This window comes from Mugil cephalus, chromosome 23, assembly GCF_022458985.1.
Source record: "Mugil cephalus isolate CIBA_MC_2020 chromosome 23, CIBA_Mcephalus_1.1, whole genome shotgun sequence".
Classification (NCBI taxonomy): Eukaryota; Metazoa; Chordata; class Actinopteri; order Mugiliformes; family Mugilidae; genus Mugil; species Mugil cephalus.
Window position 1 is genome coordinate 3,083,054 of NC_061792.1, and position 22,251 is coordinate 3,105,304.

Sequence of the window (22,251 nt, forward strand, 5' to 3'; positions counted from 1 at the left end):
TATTAGTGTGTGGCATTTTTTTTTTTTTTTTTTCTTTTTTTTTGTCCAGGCAATGCATATTAGAAAGTAGACCACAGATTTGAAGCTGATGAAAATGTTAGAATCTTAATTTCATGTCACACCAATAGTAGGCCTTATAGTTCAAAAATGCAATTTAAAGTTGGGAGTTTTGTCTTCTGCCTTTGCAGCCTGTGAAAATTACATCCTTGATACAACGAGAGGATGAAGAATACATCTGGTAATTTGGACTGTACTTGGTATGTAATGCACACACACACACACACACACACACACATATATATATACATTTTTTTTTACATACACAGAACCCAGAGTAAATAGTGAACTCCAATGGTGTATGATTGCGAATGAGTGATGTCTGGTGGTGGTCAAAGAGACCGCGGATTGGCCCCTGGGTGTGACTGCATGAATGGATGAATAATGTATTCAATGTAAAAGAGTCTTTGAGTGTTTAGAAAAGCACTATATAAAACTGATGCATTATCATTATTATGTGCTAACCTGGTAAAGTATTTCAAATTTGTTTTTCAATCAAGACAGTGTTGGAAACACTTGAATGTAAAGAATGAATCTCGATAAAAATTCAAAGACTCAACTTTGTATGAAAATGTAAAACAGGTTTTATTATGAAAAACCAGAAGACACCGTAGAAAACTTGCTGTTTGGTGTAAGGCAGTTATTGGCACACAGTGCATATTCCGTACAGCTTACATAGTGTAGAGACAGCATGTCCTCAGCACACACTCTTTTTATGACAACAGAAAATAGAAAAAAAAGTATGCTTTATAAAACTACTTTACAGCTTTAAAAAAAAACACACTTATCTGCTACGAAACATAAATAACAAACACGTAAACACACAAAAAAACTGATAACATTCCCTTTGGTAGATCAAGGCTATGCAATTTAAGTCATAACGTACAAAATACATAAATGAACGGACTTTACTATCCAAACATCACATATCATTTCTGATAATACAGAAAACACCTGGCCCTTGCTTCGGCTTCTTTCACAAGGACCACCAAACTTTGAAAAAACACAGGCCCATGTTTTAGTCTGGACGGACAGAAGCAGAGGCTTTTGGATTTGGATTGGAATTTTAACACCGCATTCACTTCCTGAGAGCTTAATTAGATGTTCTAAAGGACTAAAATAATTTAATTTCAGCGCACACTGTTGTTCTGCGCTGTAATGAAAAAAGAAAATAGAGGATCTGATGAATTTTAAATGACTATAAACTACATTTATTAGGGTGCAGTATATGTTGAGCAGCAGTTATATTATAACCACTAACAGAAAAGGATAAACCTTTCAAAATGTCAGCGATCCTTTGAAATTTAGTGGATGTAAGAAAATGGCTTATGAGAAATGTTACAGATGGACGATGCTGGCCACGCCCTTCTTGTACCCGTGCTCTGCTTGGATGCTGCTGTATTCCGGGCGGCTGCCGTCACTCAGCTCCTCTGCTGTGTCTCCAAACCCGTGGTAGTGTCCATAATGCAAGAAATCGCCACAGTCTGCTCCCATTATTCCCCACCACGCCGGCGGGTGGGACACGCAGCTGCCGGAGCTGTTGGTCAGATGCAGAGAGCCGCACATTTCGGCCGACGGGCGCTGAGGAGAAGCCGTCGCCATCTGGCGACTACCGGCCACGGGAGGGGATGGTGGGCGGGTGCTTTGAGGTAGCTTAGGGTCATCCTGATTACAAGGCGGTTTGTGATGATGTCTATTGGGGACAGCTTTGGCGTTGTCGTCTGCATTTCAAAAACAGTTAGAAGGAAAAGGTCAACGTATGCTGTAATGCTTTGTAGTGAAATAAATATGATAACAGAGAAGCTTCAGAACCCACCAGAGCTGTGTTCCTGCGCAAACTCCACGTTCATGCTCTCCACCTCTTCACCTGTGCTGCTCTGCATCTGCACCATCACCCCTCCAGCAGTGATAAAGAAAGCTGCATGAGAAACCCATACAATATAATAATCATGATTCGGGCTACGTCATTTAATCACGATGATTAGTCGCTAGCATGGCGGTGCTGTTTAGAGAGAGTAGCTGTTTACTCTACTAGAGGGTGATATAGATGCATCTTTAATCACTGATCAGCACAGAAAGATTTATTTTCGATTGGCCAGGGTTAATCATCAATGAAAATAACTGTTAGATACAGTGAGTGATAAAAAAAAAAAGTGTCACGGTGTATTGTGCAATAACACTGACACCAATAAGCCAGCACATTACTTACTGTCAGCTCTCCTGGCTTTCTTCATGTGTCTGGCGTCAGTGGCAGCCAGCTGCCTCTTTCTGCTGAATAAGCTGTTTTCACTTTGCTGGTGCAGATGCTTCTGGTCGTCTGAGATTAAACAGAAACAGTCGTGGAAGCCGTGAGCCTGGGCCAGGTCCGCCGCCGTCTGCCCACTGGCATTCCTTAAACTGAACGACAACAGGGACATGAGACAAACTGCTTTACTATGAAACTTCATCTTCTCATATCCAACACTATCTTCAGCACCACCAAATTAAAAAGAACAATAATCCTTTTTATCTGTCTGCATAATGACACTGTCACCTACAAGGTTGTGGCTGACTACAAGTAAAGACAAGTGATTAATGAGCCACTTCAATTCGCAGAAGAGAGCTCGGAAAACGCTGTTTTTTTTTCTCACATTTTCCATTCATTGTGTTTAAAGGTTTATATGGACAATGTTATAAACAGTGGTAGTTCTCATCGACACCTTAACATGAACATCAGTAAAAGAAGTAGAAACTGTGCTCTTGGTATATATATCTAACAGTACTACAACTCTGCTCCAGACTGTTTCAACCATAGACTGTATATAAATATGGACAACATGTCCCCACATCCTACCACTGGCCAAACAGACGCTAGTTTCCAAAGGATAACGAAGGTGCCATCTGGCGAGTTTAGAACCAGAGTCTGTGGGTTACAGGCCTAGAGTGATGCACAGCCCCATTATCGATGACACTTCCTTAAGACTTTTTCGTTTGATCAATACTGTGCTATGTTTTACCTCCACCAGTTACAAAGAAATGTTGGATTATACACATAACTTATTTATTTTTCTCCTACTCTCACTGCCCTATGGGGCTGCTTCCCAAAGCAACTGGCACACAGCAGCTGGCGACTAAAATGTAACTTATCAGAAGAATTGACACTTGAACATGCATCAGCATTGTATTAACTACCTAAAGTTCAGAAAGCATCCTTTAAAAATGTATTTGACACATATTATTAGTGTTTTAGTTTGGTCCAAGTCCCATCCACTCACATGGAAGAGGTGGAGCTTATGACCTATACAGCCAGCCACCAGGGGGAGCTCTACTTGGTATGGCTTCACTTTAGAAGAGCTGTTCAATCATCCATCTTTATACAGTCTATGACAGAAAACCATCATTAACAACTACAAAGCTCTAATATATATATATATATATATATATATATATATATATATATATATATATATATGTTGTGTATTATAAATGCTAAAAGAGGCATTTCATTTTATCCATCTGTCAACATGCATTGATTTTCACTTATTTCACTGTCTATTGAATTTCCTTTTCTAAACTCCTTGACACAAACTCTGACTGAGCTTCTTTGAGGAATGTTCAGTAATCTCACTGAGTCAGTTAGTTGTAAATTAAGCATGCAGGTCTAGACATGACTATCATCAATGGTTTCAAACCACTGAAACCAATCACTGCACGAAATACCTCGCCGGTTTGCCCGCTGCAGAAACTGTAGGAATCGATAGTGAACACAACTGTTAGATGTTCCTGGACGCACGTGCGGCAGATTCTGCAGTGCTTGTTTCGATTGCTCCCTCTTTCTGGGATTACTTGAGAAAATCATGTTCAAATTCAAAGGCTGTAAAACATCAGAATGGGCAGGGCGTTTATCTCTGCCGGTACAGTTTGAAAAAGTAATGCTCAGTCTTTCTTTGTATAATACAACACATGACTAAATAACATAAAAAAAATAGGTAACACATGTTTCTGAACCTCATCTTCACTAATGCTGACTGGGACATTCCTTCTGGCTGAGAAGCTCATGCGTTAACTGACACAGCTTTCCAAATGACCTCCCTCTCATTAATTTCTTCATTCATTCATCTCATTAAAGTTAAATCCAATACCTATAATATACTTTTACAATATTTTGATATCAGGGTAACTTTAAAAATGAGACACAGCTAACTATTGAGCTAGACTGATTGTATATTTGTCAACCAGTCAACCAGTTTGGTTTCAACAGAAACACATTTGCCATGTTTTAAAATACATGACTATTTGGGCAAAATTGTTGTACACCACATGTTTTTAACCTTAGCTCGTTCGTAGCGATTACATATTAGCATAAAAAGCATGCTTTAGCTGCATGCATCAATCAGGAGTATATTCTGTGACAATTATAAAATCTGCCTGCAGGGGGTACTGTTGCTGTGCATAAATGGTTCTTGTAATTGACATATTTCAGTTGTAGAACTGGGTGAAAGAAAATCTAGTACCTGCCAACATTTAATCAGATTTTCAAGAGAAATTGAAGAGATCACAGATTTCTCCACAAATAATCGCATTGGTCTTAAATTGTTTTCTAATTTAAATACTAGACACATTCTATAGAAAAGTACTTTCTGCTTTGAATATGTTGTCACATTGTTACGCAATTGTAGTTTTTCAACTTGTAAGGTCTCTTTTGAATGTACATTTGTTTCTGAGTGAAACCAGTGCCTTTTGTGTCAGTGTGCCACATCTAAATAGAAACACATGAGCTTTCCTGCGTATGCACTGACTATGACATTAGATGTAGAACAAGGGAAATACAGGACACACAAATGATATTACAATCAAGCTACAATAAACATAAAATAAAACAGAATTCTGTTGTTGGAAGGGAACAGCCACAAAAACATCTGGAATATCTGTACGATTCAAATCCTTGTTTGTGTGTTCTTTTTATTTCTCTGCGACAGAAACCATCTTGTCAGTCCATTCAATTCAGTTCAGATTTTCTTTTAAAGACTTTTACTAATGAGACTGTCTTACAGATGAAAGAGAATAGCTGTCCACTTATACGGCTTGTTATGCAACAAAAAACAAACAAACAAACAAACAAACAAAAAAACGCCTTTTGTGATCTACAAAATGTAATACTTTTACCGGAGGTGGGTAGTATTGGTGGGATGTCTAAGTCTGAATGATTCTGATCCAATTTTTTTTTCCAATCACTGTTATTTCGAGGATAAAATCAGTTCTATCAGGGCTTGCAACGTCAAAATGATTAAATATCAAAATGAACTAGTCTTTTTAACCGCTCTTTGAAAGAACTGGATACACAAGATCTGCTCCATTCAAAGAGCCATAGATCCTATCTCCAAGTACTACACTCGATTCATTACTCTTTATACTAAATCCTGCCAGAAGATCTACCATATGCCTGTGTTTTACCAATCACACGTAGCCATGCAGTCACATGACCACACAAACAACTGTGAGGCAGCATAGGGACCAAAAGTGAGATTTGAACATGTGTGCCTTTGTTATTTAGTAAAAATATTATTTATTTTATTATGTGGAAATGCCAGAATTTGCACATTATTTTTTATTTTTTAATAAAGGCATTACAATAACACAGTTACTCAATACTTCAGTAGTCTTTTCACCAAATATTTTTTTACTCTTAGTTGAGCAATTTTTGGAATGCCTGCTTTTTTACTTCAGCTTGAGTATTATTATTTTAAAGTAACACTACTCTTAGTTGAGTACAATTAAGGCCACTCCACCAAATCTCTGCCATGCAGACATTACTGTGGAGAAAGATCTTATGAAACTGCAGATTTCCGGGCTGTTCCCTACCAAACAGGTGAATAAAATACAAATGGCACTACAGGGGTTGAGTATTTTCAAGGAAAAAGGTTTAAGCAAGCAAAGAAAGGCATCAGGATGATAAAAGAACCCGGGTGGTTAATGTTCCTGGATAAGGGCTATTGGATTACTACAATTGTAACACCATTGTTTAAAGACTGCATACAACCTTTTGGCCTAAGTGGCACAACACAAGAGTCAAACTAAGAGGTGTGTAGCTGCTGGATACTTACTGTGGTTTGGCACCTGCTATCAAGAGGACCTGAATACACTCCAAGCTACCTGACCGAGCTGCCTTGTGAATGGGAGCCTCACCTAAAAAGTCCTGAAAGCACAATGTCACTCCCTTAGCACATCCAGGATAAGGTAATAATAAAAGCTATTACAAACGCATATTTAACTGAGGTACACTCACCAAGGTAAAAGCATATTATTTAACTGTTAGAGTCTGTGAGTGGATACAGAGATTGCTAATCTGATGAAAAATTATGGTGGAACGGTGTGTTTCCTGAGAAAATTAATACCTTAAATATTATTCACAACATGTTTTTAATATCACAGTAAGACTGTGATTACACGGGCTGACCTGTTTGTCAATGTCGGCTCCAGCCTGAGTCAGCCACACCACACAATGAGGATGTCCTCCAAATGCTGCCGTGTGCGTTGGCGTCTGGTTGAAGCGACTGGTCACCATGTTCACCTCACAACCCATCTGCGCCAGGTGCACCACACACTCCAGCTGTTATGTACAGATCACAAGACAATACAAAACATCTTCTGGGTCAACAAAGAATCACTGAAACCAGTGGTCACCAGGAGCCTGGTAGTAAAAACTAAAAAGAGGTAGAATGTATAAAAATTTCACAGATACAGCTTGCAGCAAGCCCTCAACCAGGTACCTTTCGTAACTTCATTGAACTGAACTACTAATTGTGTCATATGTGCAAAGTGCATTTGACCATATTTTAAGACCACAAAACCACAGTTATATTGCACGTATCATCACATCAGAAAATAGACATTAATAGAGGTGTGACATTCAGCAACTAACTAAATATACAGACTGGCTCTTTAAAATGAACGATGGGAACCAAGTCGCTGTTGTGTGACATTCTTTTTTTTTCTTTTGCTGTATTTCACAGATGCACAGACAACAAGGTGATGGAGGCAGCAGAGTAGAGACGTGGCGCTTATCTGATATAAAAAATATTGCTTTAAGTCATCAGAATTGTCCAAACTGGCTTTACGTGAGTGCCCCAGTATACAGCAAGTCTCATGATGGGGGAGGTGACGCTTTCAAGTGAGCGGCTGATGACTCAAAAAGACCACACATGCCAAAGAAAAGCATCTGGGGCAAAAACGGTAAAGGAAAGTGTAATATCTGCCAGAAAATTATAGTGTTGGTGCTATAGTGGTAAGCAGAGCTGCTATCTATCTATCTATCTATCTATCTATCTATCTATCTATCTATCTATCTATCTATCTCAATATTTCAGAATAACTCAAATTCAAATATGTAAAAGAAAAGATTTCAAAGATGCTCTTTGGTTGAAAAAGTATAAAAGGCCTTTATTTAAACATGGCAAAAACTGGTTTAATTGCACCATGTGCACGTTTTTGCCACGTTTAAATAAAGGCTTTTTTATACTTTCTTTTTTTTTTTGATCTCTCACTTGTCACAAATAGAGCACGTCAGGAAATAACCAGAACTATGAGAATGTCCTGACTTCCCCAAGCCTTTTTATGTCATCTTAACTATATCTAAGTTTGAATAATTTTGATCAGAATCTTGCCCTGTCATGATTACCAGTGATTACGTCCTGGATAAAATAAATTCATCTCAGGATGGCTTCTTAAATAAATACAAATGAACAAGTCTGAATGAAAGTTTGAACGGTGAACGGATCCAAAAGATCCGGCTCCTTTCAAAGAGCCGAAGATTCCATCTCTATAAAATAAACATTAGCGACTCTTTCCTGTCTTTGATAAACCGCTTTGGCGCCCGAACAGCCATTGGCTTCAAAGGAACCAATGAAATCGCTGCAAACTGTTACTTTATGTTTTCCTACCAAGAAAACTTTATTTTACAATATACAACCACCCAAACAGACATAACTGTATTGGGAAGAACACTACACTACGTCTACTGCTATGTTACTATAAAAAAGAGAGCAGTTAGCGAGGTGGTGATTAGAGGTGATAGCAGTCGGCTAAAGTGAGTAGCCTACTGTAGATAAATCCTGCAAGGGGTGGGCGGCGGGGAGATATCGCCACAAAAGAGAAAGCACTCCTTTAGTAAGACTCTTCGTGTAACTTTAACTGGCAACTTGTTCTGTACCTGTCCACAATACGCAGCCCAGTGCATGGGCGTCCATCCATAACGAGAGTCTTCAGTGGTTAGATGAGCCTGGTTTGACAGCTGCTCTAACAATGACATCAGAGCCCCGACATCTCCATCCCGACAGGCGCGGTGGATGGGAAACCGGCTGATAAACACCTCATCACTGGAGAAGTCGGCTTCCAGCCCTGTGGACATGAGTGAACTATAAAAAGGGGCAGACGGAAATGTTTCTCTCCGGTGTCCCTAAGAGCACACTAACGTGGTTCAAACACAAAGGAAGGAATAAGCCTCTCCGTCCGTGTGGACAATCACAAAACCCGGACTGGAGTTAAATGGACGGGCTGGGTGGCATAGTAGTAACAAGTCAGAAACTCTATTATTACCGATGTGCTATTTTGACAGAGGAACACCTTGAAATTATACAGCTAAGAATATATATAGAATATATATATATATGTGTGTGTGCATATGCCATGCAGTCCTGTGTGTGTGTGTGTGTGTGTGTCATAATGCTAATTATGTACATTTTTTTTTACACTGCTTATTTTTATTTTACTTTAATTTAACCTCATTTTTTTTGTATATCTTTCTTGTGAGTGAAAGTTACTTTTATGTGCAACGAAGCTATGGGGACAAAGTAATTCCCCTCATGGATCATCAAGTCTAAGTGAGTTGATCGCCCAATGTAGCAGGATAAGAGTAGCTTTTCTTAAATTTACTCAAGTAAAAGTAAGCAATATGGTGCTGTAAAATAACTCTTACAAGTACATTTTCTTTTTCAAAAAGTTACTCAAGTAAATGTAATAGAGTAATACAACTCGTTACTGGTTAGTCAGTTAACAGGATGTGATGCCATGATGACTACCAGTTGCCATGTCAACCACTCATGAAGCCTGAGAATAGGAATAAACAAACAAATAAATTAGAACAGCCTGTAATCCAACATGTCTTTTTAATTGGTGGAGGTGGAGCAGCGCACAGTTTATGAAACGATAATGGAGTGGGTCCGGAGGAAGTGTGGGCGGGTCATACAAACCGCCGCTCCACGCGGCGCCACTCTCGGACCTTACTGCGCAGACTCTGGTTCTAAACTCACAAGATGGCACCTCTCATAACTCCAGGAAAATAGGTCAGTTTAGCCAATTAGAGGAAATGAAGGCGCGCTATACAGTCTGTCAACAATTATATATTTCGTGGCTAACTTCGGCGATGCTATTTTTTTGTTATTATCGCAATTGATGACAGGTAATATACAATTTATTTTTGTCACCTCTAATCCTAAGAGCTCCACAGAAGTCAAGTGTAAAAGCTGAAGACATTAAAGATGGCAGCGTTATTAGGCGGGAAATCGCTTGTTCTGAGTCAAGGAGGAAAGGTAAACACTTCCTGAAACAACCACATTCACAGGCGTCTTCTCTCAGTTTTTCTTCCACAGGTAAATCACAGAGTTTCCACTGTTTTGACCCTCATTAGGCATAGGAACTGTAGAGAGAAATTAGTGTCCAAATTTTATCTTTCAAAAAACATCCTGTTTAGTATGGCCTCTCCATCGTACTCTGATGTCCTAGCTTGATAAATGTAGGCCACTGACCCAAGATTGTCGCAAGTTGGTCAATGTTATTGTCTTCATAAGTCAGTGGTTATAATGTTATGCCTGATCAATGTATAATCTTAACATATTTTCACAAAGGTTATTCTTTTTTTCAGGATGGTTTTGTCACAGTGAGGAAAAGAGATTTAGAGAAGTTAATCACCGAAGTCATGCAGCTCAAGGAGTTCCTGCCCAGAGTTCTGAACGAAGACCTCATCAAAATGCTGCATAGAGTTCGCACGTCACAGACAAGTATGCTTGGATTACAGGGCTTCTGCAGAATCTTATAAAGTCTTAAAAAGTCTAAAATTTGATAATCCCACTTTAAGGTCTATTATGTTTCTCTTCCTCATTAGTGGAGCCCACCCCATGGATGTCCTGAGTTGATAGTTGAATGACTAAATTTAGTTATTTTGAAAGTAATTCTGGGTCTCCGATTTTCCTTATTTTTCATACTTTGTATAGGTCTTAAATTTAACCCATAATGTGCTTAAAAGATCTTCAAAAGTCTTAAATCTCACTTGTTTAAACCTACAGAAATCCTGGATTAAGCTCTACATTTGTGACATTTCATGAGTCAGTTATACCTATTTCATGAACAGAGGAGTTGTTCAACTATATGTGTTGATATCAGTCTGTAGCCTGATGTTGGAGCTAATTTTCTTTGTGATTTTAAAATATACACATTTTGATGGTAACATGATCTAAGTTTGTAATCATACAGGCTAATATAATTTCATTAGTTGGGGCTAAAAGGGCGTGGTTGCTGTTGTAGTCAGCATGAACATAGGGGCATGGTTTATGTTGCTGTGGCTGCGTTTATTTGTTATGTCAACATGTTTTCTGTGAGACAGGTGTTACATGGGTTACAGCCTTAGCCCTTTAGGATGCTGCATCCCTCTTCACTCCAGTTAGAAAACCTGTACACACCATTTTCCACTTTCACTTTTTCATACTTTTATCCTCTGAATATTTGGACATTAAAATGGCTTTTTTTTTTTTTTTTTTAAACAAATCAGCAAACTTTACCTAGTTCATCAGCACACTGTTGCTTTTGTCCTGAACATATTTAATATTAACATTATTCATTTCTCACAAATATTAATCTGTTCAACAACATACAACTCTAGCAACAATTAAACAATAATTAATTTAACACCAGTATTCCAAACAACTATTGTAAAGCGTATTAACAGCATTTGACAGAACTGATGGAAGCTTTCTGCTAAGACTCATCTGTTTAAGCTTTCCAGTAGATCACAAATCTGCCATCAGTGCATTTGCTGTATAATGATGACAATAACTTACTCTTTATTAGATTATTGATAACCCTCTAATTAATTTTACTATTTGTCTTATGAATGTGTGTTTGTGTAGTCATGGAGAAAATTGTGAAAGAGAAGGAGCAGCTGCGACAGAGGTGTCTGCACCTTCAGTCCCGTCTTGACGCAGTACAGACCGAATGTCAGAAAGAAAGAGAGGTTAGTGGAGTGTAGACTTGGTTGGAGGTACTGTGTGAGACTCTATGTTTAAAGACATTTAAACTGACTCATGCTTCTCGACACGACAGCATGCCCCCTTTAAATGAACAAAATGATATTCACATCACCGTAATACCCTCAGCATCCCCAACATTGCGACCTTAGATGCAGCTGCTAGCTTTACCTTATTATTATTGTATTCTTATTTTATTATATCGGGACACCTCACCGTGCATAACCACTCGCAGGAGAAGCTGCTGTTGCGCGAGCAGCTGTGGCAGAGCAGAGCAGAGATGCAGCAGCAGGCGGAATTCTGCTCTGGTCTGGGATCTGTCACCTGCAGTCTGCTGTGGAGCTGCTCGGCCAGGGAGGACATAGTCACGCTCTGGCTGGCAGATGTGAGTTGTGATATGTCACACCTGATCGGTGGAGTTGTTGATGCTCATACACTGAGTGCATGTGCTGATGGTGCAGGGGAAGCTGCAGCCATTCCTGGCAGTGGCCGCTCAGACTCTGGAAAGCTTTGCAAGGTCTCTGGATGAAGAGATAAAAGTTCCAACTGAGGACCACGACTCCCATGAGCACCAATTTGTGTTGGCCCTGACTGGGACCATTACAAGTTAGTTCACTCACACTTTTTTTAGATTCATATTTTGGTACCACCTTTTTAGCATTCATATGCTTTGTAGTACTGAATCTGATCTAAATCAGCTGAAATGATTCATGTACTGAACAACATCCTGACACAAGTTTTCATTCAGTCATTCATTCATCTTAAAAAAAATACTGAGCAAGAGACAAACTGCAGTTATGACATTATAATCATATATTAGTTTACTGAACCTGAAATCCCAGACCAGATGTCCACTTATCACCTGACGTTTTATCATTTAATTCCCATGAATCAGACGTAGCAGCAGTAACATGTGGGCGAGACACCCTGGCCATCTCCGCTCATGGCTTACTGAACGTTGTAATGAAACTTCTGGAGCTTATGAAACCCGGCGTCTTCCCGAAACTGAAAATGTAAGTACATACAAATGTTTCCATTTTATCAGTCCGTGTTTGCCTGAACTTATACCTCAAAGAATGACCCGACTTGTTAGAGTTAGAGAGGAGTTAAAACTTCGTAGCTATAATTTCCACTAGACAAATAATCATCCATAAATATTATATCATTTAATACTGCTGACCAGCCACCAGCAGGCGTCAGTGTTGTCCCTATGCGGCAAATTTTAGTAAAACTTGCTATGGTGGTGTTTTACTGCAGGTTGATGCTGATGGCTCTGTACAACGTGAGCATCAGTGTGAAAGGGCTGAAGTACATCAGCGAGAACCGAGGATTCATGCCTCTGATCTGGTCCCTGCTGGATGGTAAGGCCATTTTAAAATACAGTCACAACAATGTAATTCTAACACATAACTGCAAAATAACCATTGAGTGAGGAGGCTGTAGGGACAGCATGTCCTCTGCATGCTGAAATTTAATATAATACTATTCGTAATGTTACTTGATCCTGTAAAGAATGAATATACAGTGTTTTTCTTTTTTAATCTTACAGAAAAACACTGGGAGGTGTGTCTCCACTCCTTGCGTCTCCTGCAGTCTGTGTTGCTGGAAGAGGACATACCGCTGGACATAGGGTCCTCTCTGCTGGATCCGGACCTCCGTTCTCGTGTCAGCCGGCTCGCCTCCAGTGTACAGCCCAGCCTAAAGCTGACTGCTAAGCAGATCCTGGAGGACCTGCAGGCCCTCCAACAAGTACAGCAATCAACACACAATGAAGCCCTGAATTCAAAGCATGTTAAAAGACATGTTGTATGAGATTAGTTAAAATATACATACTTTAGGTGGGTTTACTTCTGCAGAGATGTATATTCACCTCTGCCAGTTGTGTTCTGTTGCAATTCTGCTCAAAGGTCATTAGTCATTAGCTGGTGGATCTAATGTTATTACAGGTGCAGTTAATGCTTTACCTGACTAAGGACTTTCAGCAGAGCACCTGCATAATTTGTTATTTTGTTAAAGAGTTGAACTGTTATTTGTACAGTTGTTTATTTTCACAAATTTCAAATTATTCACTGACAAAAAATTTCAAATGCGGCATTTTTACTAAACACACTATATTTCAGTTATTTATTCACAATAAAAATCACTCCCACATTTTAACGGTTGAATGCTTTTGAAATGATGCAAGGTTGGGGAGGTCTAGTAATCCAGACAATTTTAGCTAATGTCTTGTTTAGCAGTAAGTACCGCACCGATTGAACTGAAAGCTGATGAGAGGAGTAAAGAATGAATCCGAACAGGAGTTGTATTTTTTTAGTTGTACAGCTTTATTGTATGCTTCTACAGTAAAGACTTCTCAGCAATGAGCAGGTGTTCACTTAACAAGACCTACACTAGAGTAATGGATAGACAAAAGAGGAGAGTCAGCACAAGAATGGAAGCAGCTAGGGCCTCAGAGAAGTTTATCGGTGGAACTTTTGGTTCCACGTTTGAGACGTTTACCTTAAAGCTTAACCCAACCACCTGTACTTTCAGGGAATAACAACAGTCACTACAATGAGGTGTCAAATCTTGTCCTCAAATAACTGTTCCCTTAAACATCCACCTGGGCTGATTTCCTCATTACAATGATACTAATAATACTGTATGAGTGCACTAAGATAAAACTACAGTGAAGTAAAGAGGACACAAATATCCTCTAAGGAAAAGTGGAAAGGTCTGTGGTTGATGCAGATTGTTAGGAAGTGGGGTGGCCGATATCCTTCTAGAACCTCCACTTCATCCTCTACCATTTGGCCTCTAGGAGGACACAGCCGCATTTTGCTTGTCGTCACGGGTGACGGGAATGGTGCGCTCGCTGCGGCCAGATTCATTCCCCCCTGTGACCTTCGGCCCGGTCAGGGTTAGCAGACCATCGGCTGACAGGGTGCAGGTGATTGCTGATTGATCAACGCTGGAGGGGAGGCGGTAGCGGCGATGAAACTCACGGGAGATGTAACCGTGGTCGTCCTGAAAAAAATTGGTGGCGATGCCATTAACTACACATTCTTATGGCTATGGTTAATGTTTCGAGGTAGTGATCAAACTTTGCATATAATAGCGAATTTGTACTCAAGTTAGTAGGAGCCAGATAAAAACACTGTGATTGCGGGTTATCAAATCCACCATAAATATCAAAATGACACAACCTTCACAGCTTATTTAAACCCTCAAATAAAATGCTCAAAGTAAACATAGAGCCCTGATAGAAGATCTTTCATCATATACCTACCTGCCTTTCTCCATGCTTGCCCTGGATCTCCACGTAGTCATCAGTGACCTTCACACTGAGCTCGTCGGGAGAGAAGTGCTTGACGTCTAGGTAGACTGTGAACTTATCCCTGTCAGACCTCACCTGAGATATGGAAGTGCAAGATTGTTCACAATATATAGACATTTCAACTCATTAATGTGTTTACAGCAAATAAACAGTTGATGATTCCATGTAACTAAAAACCCTTAAGACTGGCCACAGCAAAAAGTGAAGCATGAGTCACATTAGGTTACCTCGGAAATGCCGGAGTTAGAAGAATCCAAAATGTTGCGGAAGAGCGACTGTCTGTAATAAGGGCTGATGGTGGAGGTGGTGTAGGGGAAGAGGTCATAGTCGAACATACCCTCTCCGAAAAACTGGTCAAAGAGCCGGGCTGGGTATATGGAGCCCATGGCACGTCTGAACCAGGGATGCTGGATGGAGATATCCATAGCGACTGAAGACAGTTAGGTCTAATTTGGCTCAGGTTAGCAGCTGCTCTGCAGCAGTCCAGCAGATGAATATATGGAGACGAGGTAAGAACAAAAGAGCTGAGGGATGAAAGAAATGAGTAAACAAAGAATGTTTTCGGAGTGTTTTTGTTCCCTGCCCTACAGCTGCCTCCTCTTTATATACCTGAGAGCCAGAAAAAGAGGCTTTAGCCACGATCCCTCTGGAATGGCATTATCTCATGGTGGGTTGGTCCTCGTCAGCAGAATTGGAGTGACCCAGCACCACCCACACATCAGACACCAAGGCCTGCCAAAACAAACTCGGCCAGACGGAGAGGAGGGATGAAGAGGGCACGGCAGAGACAATGCGTTCAGGAATCCAACTGAAGAGAAAGACATTTTACCTGTTCTCGTACACTACCACTCAAAAGTTTGGACACACCTTCTCATTCAGTGTTTCTTTATTTTTACTACTTTCTACATTGTATAAATATATGAAATAGGGCTGTCAAAATCAACACGTTAAAGTGAGTCATGATTAATCTGATTAAAATATACGCAATTAACCCATCTGCAGTGTGGAATGACTCTGAATGTCTCTGGAAATGCATTTCGGGCACTTTGACAAGAAGGGTTACCGTGCACACCATGCAAAAATGGCCAGTTGATCAGAAGTGACAGGCAGCAGAACCAACCGATAAAGATGGAAGACACTAAACACCATGTTGGCCTTCTCATAGGAAGTGAAAACCAAGACTTAACAGTCGACTGACAAGTATTATGCACCCTCTGCAGGAAGGAGTTTTAAAATACCACATAGTGAAGCATGCTAGCACTTGAGCTAACGTGTCACCCACAAACCAAGCCAAACAAAGACACTTAAAGACTGACCTAAAGTATTACGCACACTCTGCAGGAAGGAGTTTTAAAATACCACATCGTAAAGCATGCTAGCACTTCGGTTAACGTGTCGCGCACAAGCCAAGCCAAACCAAGACAATCTGGCAATGCTAGCTTGCAAATATCTTGGCACTCCTACAACCACTGTTCCTTGTGAGAGACTGTTCTCAGTTGCAGGGAACATTGTAAACAAGAAGCAGTCAGCCCTCCTTTCGGACAATGTCAACAACTTAGTTTGTCTTAACAGGGCCACATTAAAAAAAAAAAAAAGTTGTTTCAGATTGTTTTATTGATGGAGTGGGGGTGCTTTGCTGGTGACACTGTTGGGGTTTTATTCAAAACTGTCCCCCACACACCTCCAGGCTGTATAAGGGCTATTTGTCCAAGAAGGAGATTGATGGAGTGCTGCGCCAGATGGCCTGGCCTTCACAGTCACCTGACCTAAACCCAATCGAAATGGACTGCAGAGTGAAGGCAAAAGGGCTAACAAGTGCTCAGCAACACCTTCAAGAGTGTTTGAAAACCATTTCAGATGACTACCTTATGAAGCTAAGAGTGCCAAGAGTGTGCAAAGCTTTTTTTTGTTCACTACATAATTCCATATGTGTGCATTCATAGTTTTGATGCCTTCAGTGGGAATCTAAAATGTAAATAGTCATGAAAAAAAGAAAACATTAAATGAGAAGGTGTGTCCAATCTTCAAGATTCAAGGGTCATTATTATATACATTATGAGAATACAACGACATTTTGCAGAGACCCAGGCTTAAAGGCACGCATAAATACGTGAACATTTAAATAAATGAATAAAAAGCATCCGTAAGTAAAAAAAACAAACAAACAAATGAACAAACAAGAAAATGTAACTTTTGACTGGTAGTGTACATACCAAATCTCCGAGTAAATATCAGCTTTATAAAATGTAGCATACCTTAAAATATAGCAAAAAAAATCATTACAGTAGGCGATAATTTGCCGACTATCAAGATAGTCATTAATCGCAGCCCTATTGTGCATAAATAACATATGAATATATAGTACATTACGCAAAATATATTGTACATTGATATAGTAAAAGTTGAGTACTTAAAATTAAGAAGAAGAAGAAGTTTGAAACCAACAGTGAATTCTGATGTAAACCTGAGGGTCACTTCCTATGTCACTTGTTTCAGAGTGGCTTCATCTAATCCCACATGGCTTTGGTTAGCTAGCTCCAGGGGCTTAGGAGCGCCATGCACATGCAGGCCAAGAGCAACTGGGCTCAGCAGCCAGTGATGGGATGTTTCAGGGTAAGCTAGGACAGGTTGTTGGAAGTTTGGGATCAGACCGGACGCACATGAGGTTAGACTGGCTGTGGTTCAGCAGAGTCAGCATTCTGAGTTTTTATCAATGGGCCAGACAATGTCTGTGTGCTTTGTGGCTTCAGAGCTCTGAAAGCTGTTTTGACCTGGCAGCCCACTCAGGTGAACATGTTAATGTTAATTGATTAAGAAGCAAAGTATGTTCACAAAGATGAACATAGAAGGAGGGAAAACAAATCTATCTGCCAGACAGATTCCAGTTCGTCAACAATGATTCTCTTCTCAGCGTTTTCATTTATTCTTCAGGAAGAAAAATTAAGAGGGGTTCTTGCTGACAATTCAACTGTTTATTGGAAAGCAGAAATATAAATGCATGCATGGACCTTGTCAGCTAGCCTCACAGAAAAGGATCATCTTCTAAGATCACATTATATTATATTGATTTCAACACAATCAATATATATTATTGGTTGGCAACAGGTGGGGGAGAGTCGTGGTTTACACTTAACTCAAGACTTGTGGCTTGGGGCCGGCCCCATTAGTCAACAATTAATCTTGACTAATTCACCACACAGCTAAATAAGAATTAAAATAATTCTAACAGCTATACAGCTATATGTATCTGTTTAACTAGGTGAAACAAATCAGCTGGTTAAACGCTAAACATCTAATAAAGACATAAAAGCTTAGATGAACTGTAATTTCCTTCTCTTGAACTCAGACAAAGCAGAAGTCATTGCATTTGTCCCCAAACATCTTTTTCACTATCTAATCTTAGAGTTTCTCTGGATTACCTACTGTGATAAACCTTGGTGTTGTATTTGACGAGAATGTGTCCTTCAATTTGCACATAAAGCAAGGGACCAGGACTGCCTTTTTTTCACCTGTGTATATCATCAAAATTAGCAACATCTTGTCTCAGAGTGATGCTGAAAACTATTCCATGCATTTGTGTCTTGCGGGCTGAATTACTGTAATTCATTACTGTTTGGCTGTCCAAATAGCTCTTTAAAAGACTTCCAATTGATTAAAAATGCTGCAGAGAGAACATCAATCGGAATTAGGAAGCAAGACCATATTACTCCAGTTTTAGGCTCTCTGTATTCTCTCCCTGTAAAATCTAGAATAGAATTTAAAATCCTCCTTACATACAAGGCCCTTAAAAGCCTAGCTCCAATGTGTCTTAAAGACCTCATAGTACCACATCATCCCAACAGAACCCTTCGATCTCAAAGTGCAGGCTCACATTCATAGTTTCAAAAAGTAAAATGTGAGGTAGAGCCTTCAACTACAAGGCACTCTTCTGCTCCCAGTTTGGTTTTGGGAGCCAAACACCCTCTCTACTTTAAAGGTTAAGCTTAAGCCTTACCTATTTGATAAAGGTTATAGTTACAGCTTCAAGCAGATGGGTCCCTTCCATATGAGCTGACATATGTTTCTTCCTGTTGAAGGGAGTTTTTCCTTGTAACTTTCTGTGCTTGTTTGCTGTGGGGTTTCAGACCAGATTCTGTAAAGCTTCTTGAGACAGTTTTGTTATTGACACTATATAGTGTATATAAAATATAAAATTGAACTAAGACAAGTACTGACTACAGACGCGTTCCTATAAAATGTATGGCTAAAAAGAGTAGATTTGATTTATTTTTATACTTGACTCATTGAGATGAAGACTCCTTCTTAGAAGACATGAGTTCTGCTGCTCCCTGCTGGACTGTAGTTAGTACACCATCCTACCAATGACATTAATGATCTCATGACTCACCACTGTAGATCTGGGTAACTGTTTGTTTGACAGCTGAGATAGCATGGCACCGCAAAGACATGCATAATTATTTTTTTTTCATCTCTCCTTCATAATTTCTCAATTTAACACACTGAAATGCTGCACAATCAGCATTGTCTTCTAGTATATTATATACACTGTAACAATTGAGAATGTTATTACTCACTGATACCGAGAGCCACCACCACACACCAATAGAAAACACATGCAAATAGACTCACAGCACCAGCAAACTCAGAAACACGATGCAAACTCACACAACATAAGTTTTTGAATTTATTGAAATGTGACCTACAACTTCTGACTCTAACAGAATTTAAATAAAAGTCATTAAACACAAAATGGGAAGGAAGAAAGAGCAGAAGTGTAGGTGGGTGCACGTACGTTAGCTCCGTCCAGAAGCTAACGTACGTTATGTACTGGTGTTCAGACAACAACCTGGTACGGAACACCACAAAGACAAAGGAACTCATCATGGACTTCAGGAGGAACAGAACATGTTTGTCACTCTGTTTCAGATCATCAAACTAATTTAAATATTAGTCAAAGACAACACTAGTATACACAAAATGCAGTTTTTTCAAATTAAGATTTTTATTATTAAGGGGAAAAAAACAAACATATATGGCTCTGTTTGAAAAAGTGATTGCCCCATAAACCTAATAACTCCCAATGAGTCTTTTACAGCACTGTGGAGAAATTTTGACCCACTCAGCTTTGCAGCATCTCAATAGGATTCAGGTAAAGGCTTTGACTATTCCACAACAAAGTCTTCATTTTTCTTTTCTTCAGCCATTCAGAGGTGGACTTGCTGGTGTGTTTTGGATCATTGTCCTGCTGCAGAACGCTTGGGTTCGCAGATGGCTGGACATTCTCTTTCAGGATTTTTTAGAAGACAGCAGAATTCATGGTTCCATTTATCACAGCAAGTTGTCCTGTTGCTGAAGCAGCAAAACATCCTCACATCACACTACGGCCACCACCATATACCGCATATACTCTAGGTATGTGTTCAGTGTTACTTATATGCCAGATGTAATTGGACACACACCTTCTAAAAAGGTCAACTTTTGTCTTTTCCAAAAGTCTTATCGATCATCAAGATGTTTTCTGGCAAAACTGAAACAAGCAAAATAAAATATCTACTCTATGAGCTTTACTGAGGTGTAACATTAGCCATACAATACTGTAGCGTCCAACCATACGTTAAAAGGATGACGAGGAGTGATCACAAATATTCCATTTATTGTTTTATTGTTATTTATTGTTGGAACTGAAAAAGTTACTATCCGCTGCAAATGCAACAAAACACCATCATCCAAACTTATCTGACAGTCCTCCAGAAAGTAACATAAGAAGTAACTTACGGTATGACTTCATCAAAAATATACAGCATAAATTAATATTACCTGACACTAAATGTGAACCATGACACCAGGTTTTGGTGCCTGAATTCCAGTTGTTTTTTTCGTAATGCGGCGATCCATTTACTTCTGTTTTCTTTGGGAGTCAGACATATCTGTGAAAATATATCTCTGCTTTTCAAATCTGTTGGAACATTCAATCGCACAACAGCTCTTCCCCATTTTTTAAAATTCATTTTACAGTTTAGACGCTATTAAAGCCTATGATTCAAACTAATGTGGCTAATCTCCATGCTCAGCTGTCACTTTTTAACACTCAGTAGCCATAACCATGGAGACTTCGCTTGCTGTGACGTCACGTGCATACCCTTTGTAGAAGGCTTCAAGTGAAAAGTAAACGAGCCATTTGGGAGCCACAGGGGTCGGCTCTTTAAAGGGAGCCGAGGCGAAATAGTCGGATCTTTGAAAAGAGCCGAACCTCCCATCACTTGACAGAATCGAAGGCTCTCATTTATAAACTAAATTGTTTTTTTGTATCATCAAAGGGGCGGAGCCACAGTGACAGCACCTGGTAGTAGAAGAGACGAATGCATGCTTTTATTTATTTATTTTTGCCCTTAATAGCAGGCTTGTTCTATTATAATTTATCATTCAACAATATCAATAGCAACGAAAGAAGGAGAGAGAGAGGAAGAGAGAGAGATAGAGAGAGAGGAGAGAGACTGATGATTTCCTGCAACATGTACCTGGAGCTGAAACCTTGTTAGCCATCCACAACTTTTCAGACTGCGTTAGACGTTGCGGAGGATGGCACCAACGCGAGCTTCATTTAAATACCCACGGAAATAGCAACTTCTCAAAAACACAGGAACACAACAGGAAGCACCTGAGACAACAGTGCGACGATCGCCTAGCGCATTGAACACATTATAAAATCATCACTCGTTCAAGGGCTAGACAAAAGCGCAGGATGATGAGAGACTGCGCCGCTCCGGCTGTGGAGCGGCTCGGGCTGGAGGACGTGGCCGAAGAGGAGGATGAATTCGGGGTACAGGAGAGCTCCGAGGGCACGGCGAAAGTCGACAGCTGTCAGGTGTGTGTGCGCGCGTGCTGCCGTGTAAACTCTGCTTCCTTCTGCTTATAGCCCTAGCAACTAGCTTTTATCTCTCTCAAGCCTACTAGAGAAGTACATAGAACTGGTAACATTTTTAGTTTATTTTTACTACTATGGAATCGTTATTACATGTTTATAGGTAGTTGGAGAGAAGGACATGGGCGGAGCTGAGGAAGAGGAGAAGCTATCATTGTCTCAGATGGAGGAAGAGTTTGTCCAGCTGACCTTCAGGAAGCAGGTGTCTTACAGGTAAGAAACATTGCGCACTGACGGAAAAGGTGGATCTCAGCCCAGTTCCTGTCAACCTGTTCGACTTGAAACACTGAAGCCTGTTTTTATTACTGTATGTCACGTGACACTTAGGAAACGAGTGTGTGTGAGGGAGAGAGAGAGAGTGTGTAAGATAGTCTCCCAGTTAAAATACTTTTCTTTCATTGTATGTGTTATGTCAGTGAAAACACCAACACTAATGGTTTCACTTCTGTCCAATTTTCGGCTGCAGCTAACTATTATGATGGCCTAGTCGACTAATTAGATTATGAATTGCACAAAACACATTGGCTCCTATATTTGTTATGTTTATTCAAGTGGCGGCAGCAGTAAAATCGTCTTTCTTTCATTTAACAAATTCAAATTAGTCAAACTGACAGCTTTATAGAACCATGGCATGTTAATGCTGTCGATTAGTCATTGACTATTTTAGTGGTCATCTATTT

At 39.8% G+C, this 22,251-nt stretch overlaps 4 protein-coding genes across 7 annotated transcripts in view; 2 read left to right on the forward strand and 2 right to left on the reverse strand.

The window, feature by feature from the left end:
- Positions 1-617: 617 nt before the first annotated feature.
- On the reverse strand, positions 618-8,710 carry LOC125000961 (ankyrin repeat domain-containing protein 10-like). 2 transcript variants are annotated; one of them, XM_047576761.1, is made up of 6 exons: positions 8,246-8,710; positions 6,494-6,646; positions 6,141-6,232; positions 2,267-2,454; positions 1,874-1,954; positions 618-1,778 (listed from the first exon to the last, which is right to left on the reverse strand). In XM_047576761.1, exons 1-6 carry the CDS (start codon positions 8,441-8,443, stop codon positions 1,396-1,398), a joined length of 1,095 nt encoding a protein of 364 aa, XP_047432717.1. In that variant the 5' UTR covers positions 8,444-8,710; the 3' UTR covers positions 618-1,395. The 2 variants fall into 2 exon arrangements, with proteins under 2 accessions (XP_047432717.1, XP_047432716.1); XM_047576760.1 differs by having other exon boundaries at positions 1,874-1,975; positions 8,246-8,705.
- Positions 8,711-8,833: 123 nt separating this feature from the next.
- LOC125000962 (heat shock transcription factor 2 binding protein) lies at positions 8,834-13,694 on the forward strand. Of its 3 annotated transcripts, none has more exons than XM_047576762.1 (9): positions 8,836-9,377; positions 9,532-9,623; positions 9,956-10,091; positions 11,217-11,320; positions 11,569-11,718; positions 11,795-11,939; positions 12,229-12,346; positions 12,591-12,694; positions 12,883-13,694. In XM_047576762.1, exons 2-9 carry the CDS (start codon positions 9,573-9,575, stop codon positions 13,143-13,145), a joined length of 1,071 nt encoding a protein of 356 aa, XP_047432718.1. In that variant the 5' UTR covers positions 8,836-9,377; positions 9,532-9,572; the 3' UTR covers positions 13,146-13,694. The 3 variants fall into 3 exon arrangements, with proteins under 3 accessions (XP_047432720.1, XP_047432718.1, XP_047432719.1); XM_047576763.1 differs by having other exon boundaries at positions 8,837-9,377; positions 9,532-9,683; XM_047576764.1 differs by lacking the exon at positions 12,591-12,694 and having other exon boundaries at positions 8,834-9,623.
- On the reverse strand, positions 13,637-15,244 carry cryaa (crystallin, alpha A). The gene is made up of 3 exons (XM_047576765.1): positions 14,877-15,244; positions 14,602-14,724; positions 13,637-14,339 (listed from the first exon to the last, which is right to left on the reverse strand). The coding sequence occupies exons 1-3, from the start codon at positions 15,072-15,074 to the stop codon at positions 14,130-14,132; spliced, it is 531 nt and encodes a 176-aa protein (XP_047432721.1). The 5' UTR covers positions 15,075-15,244; the 3' UTR covers positions 13,637-14,129.
- Positions 15,245-20,992: 5,748 nt separating this feature from the next.
- LOC125001181 (diacylglycerol kinase zeta-like) overlaps positions 20,993-22,251 on the forward strand; it is a 77,047-nt gene continuing 75,788 nt past the window's right edge. Inside the window, exons 1-2 of the mRNA XM_047577099.1 lie at positions 20,993-21,514; positions 21,675-21,784. Coding sequence (XP_047433055.1) covers positions 21,392-21,514; positions 21,675-21,784 — 233 coding nt within the window. The 5' untranslated portion in view covers positions 20,993-21,391. The remainder of the gene's footprint in view (positions 21,515-21,674; positions 21,785-22,251) is intronic.

Excerpts from the sequence above, each read along its gene's own strand:
- cryaa (XM_047576765.1), bottom strand. The coding sequence starts at position 15,074 with ATGGATATCTCCATCCAGCATCCCTGGTTCAGACGTGCCATGGGCTCC. Across the intron at positions 14,725-14,876 it reads CTAACTCCGGCATTTCCGAG|GTGAGGTCTGACAGGGATAA; the intron begins GTAACCTAATGT and ends TCCATATCTCAG. Across the intron at positions 14,340-14,601 it reads GCAAGCATGGAGAAAGGCAG|GACGACCACGGTTACATCTC; the intron begins GTAGGTATATGA and ends AATTTTTTTCAG.
- LOC125000961 (XM_047576760.1), bottom strand. The coding sequence starts at position 8,443 with ATGTCCACAGGGCTGGAAGCCGACTTCTCCAGTGATGAGGTGTTTATC. Across the intron at positions 6,233-6,493 it reads GAGCCGACATTGACAAACAG|GACTTTTTAGGTGAGGCTCC; the intron begins GTCAGCCCGTGT and ends TTGTGCTTTCAG. Across the intron at positions 1,976-2,266 it reads GAAAGCCAGGAGAGCTGACA|CTTTCTTTATCACTGCTGGA; the intron begins GTAAGTAATGTG and ends TTTCTCATGCAG.
- LOC125000962 (XM_047576762.1), top strand. The coding sequence starts at position 9,573 with ATGGCAGCGTTATTAGGCGGGAAATCGCTTGTTCTGAGTCAAGGAGGA. Across the intron at positions 11,719-11,794 it reads TCACGCTCTGGCTGGCAGAT|GGGAAGCTGCAGCCATTCCT; the intron begins GTGAGTTGTGAT and ends CTGATGGTGCAG. Across the intron at positions 11,940-12,228 it reads CCTGACTGGGACCATTACAA|ACGTAGCAGCAGTAACATGT; the intron begins GTTAGTTCACTC and ends CCCATGAATCAG.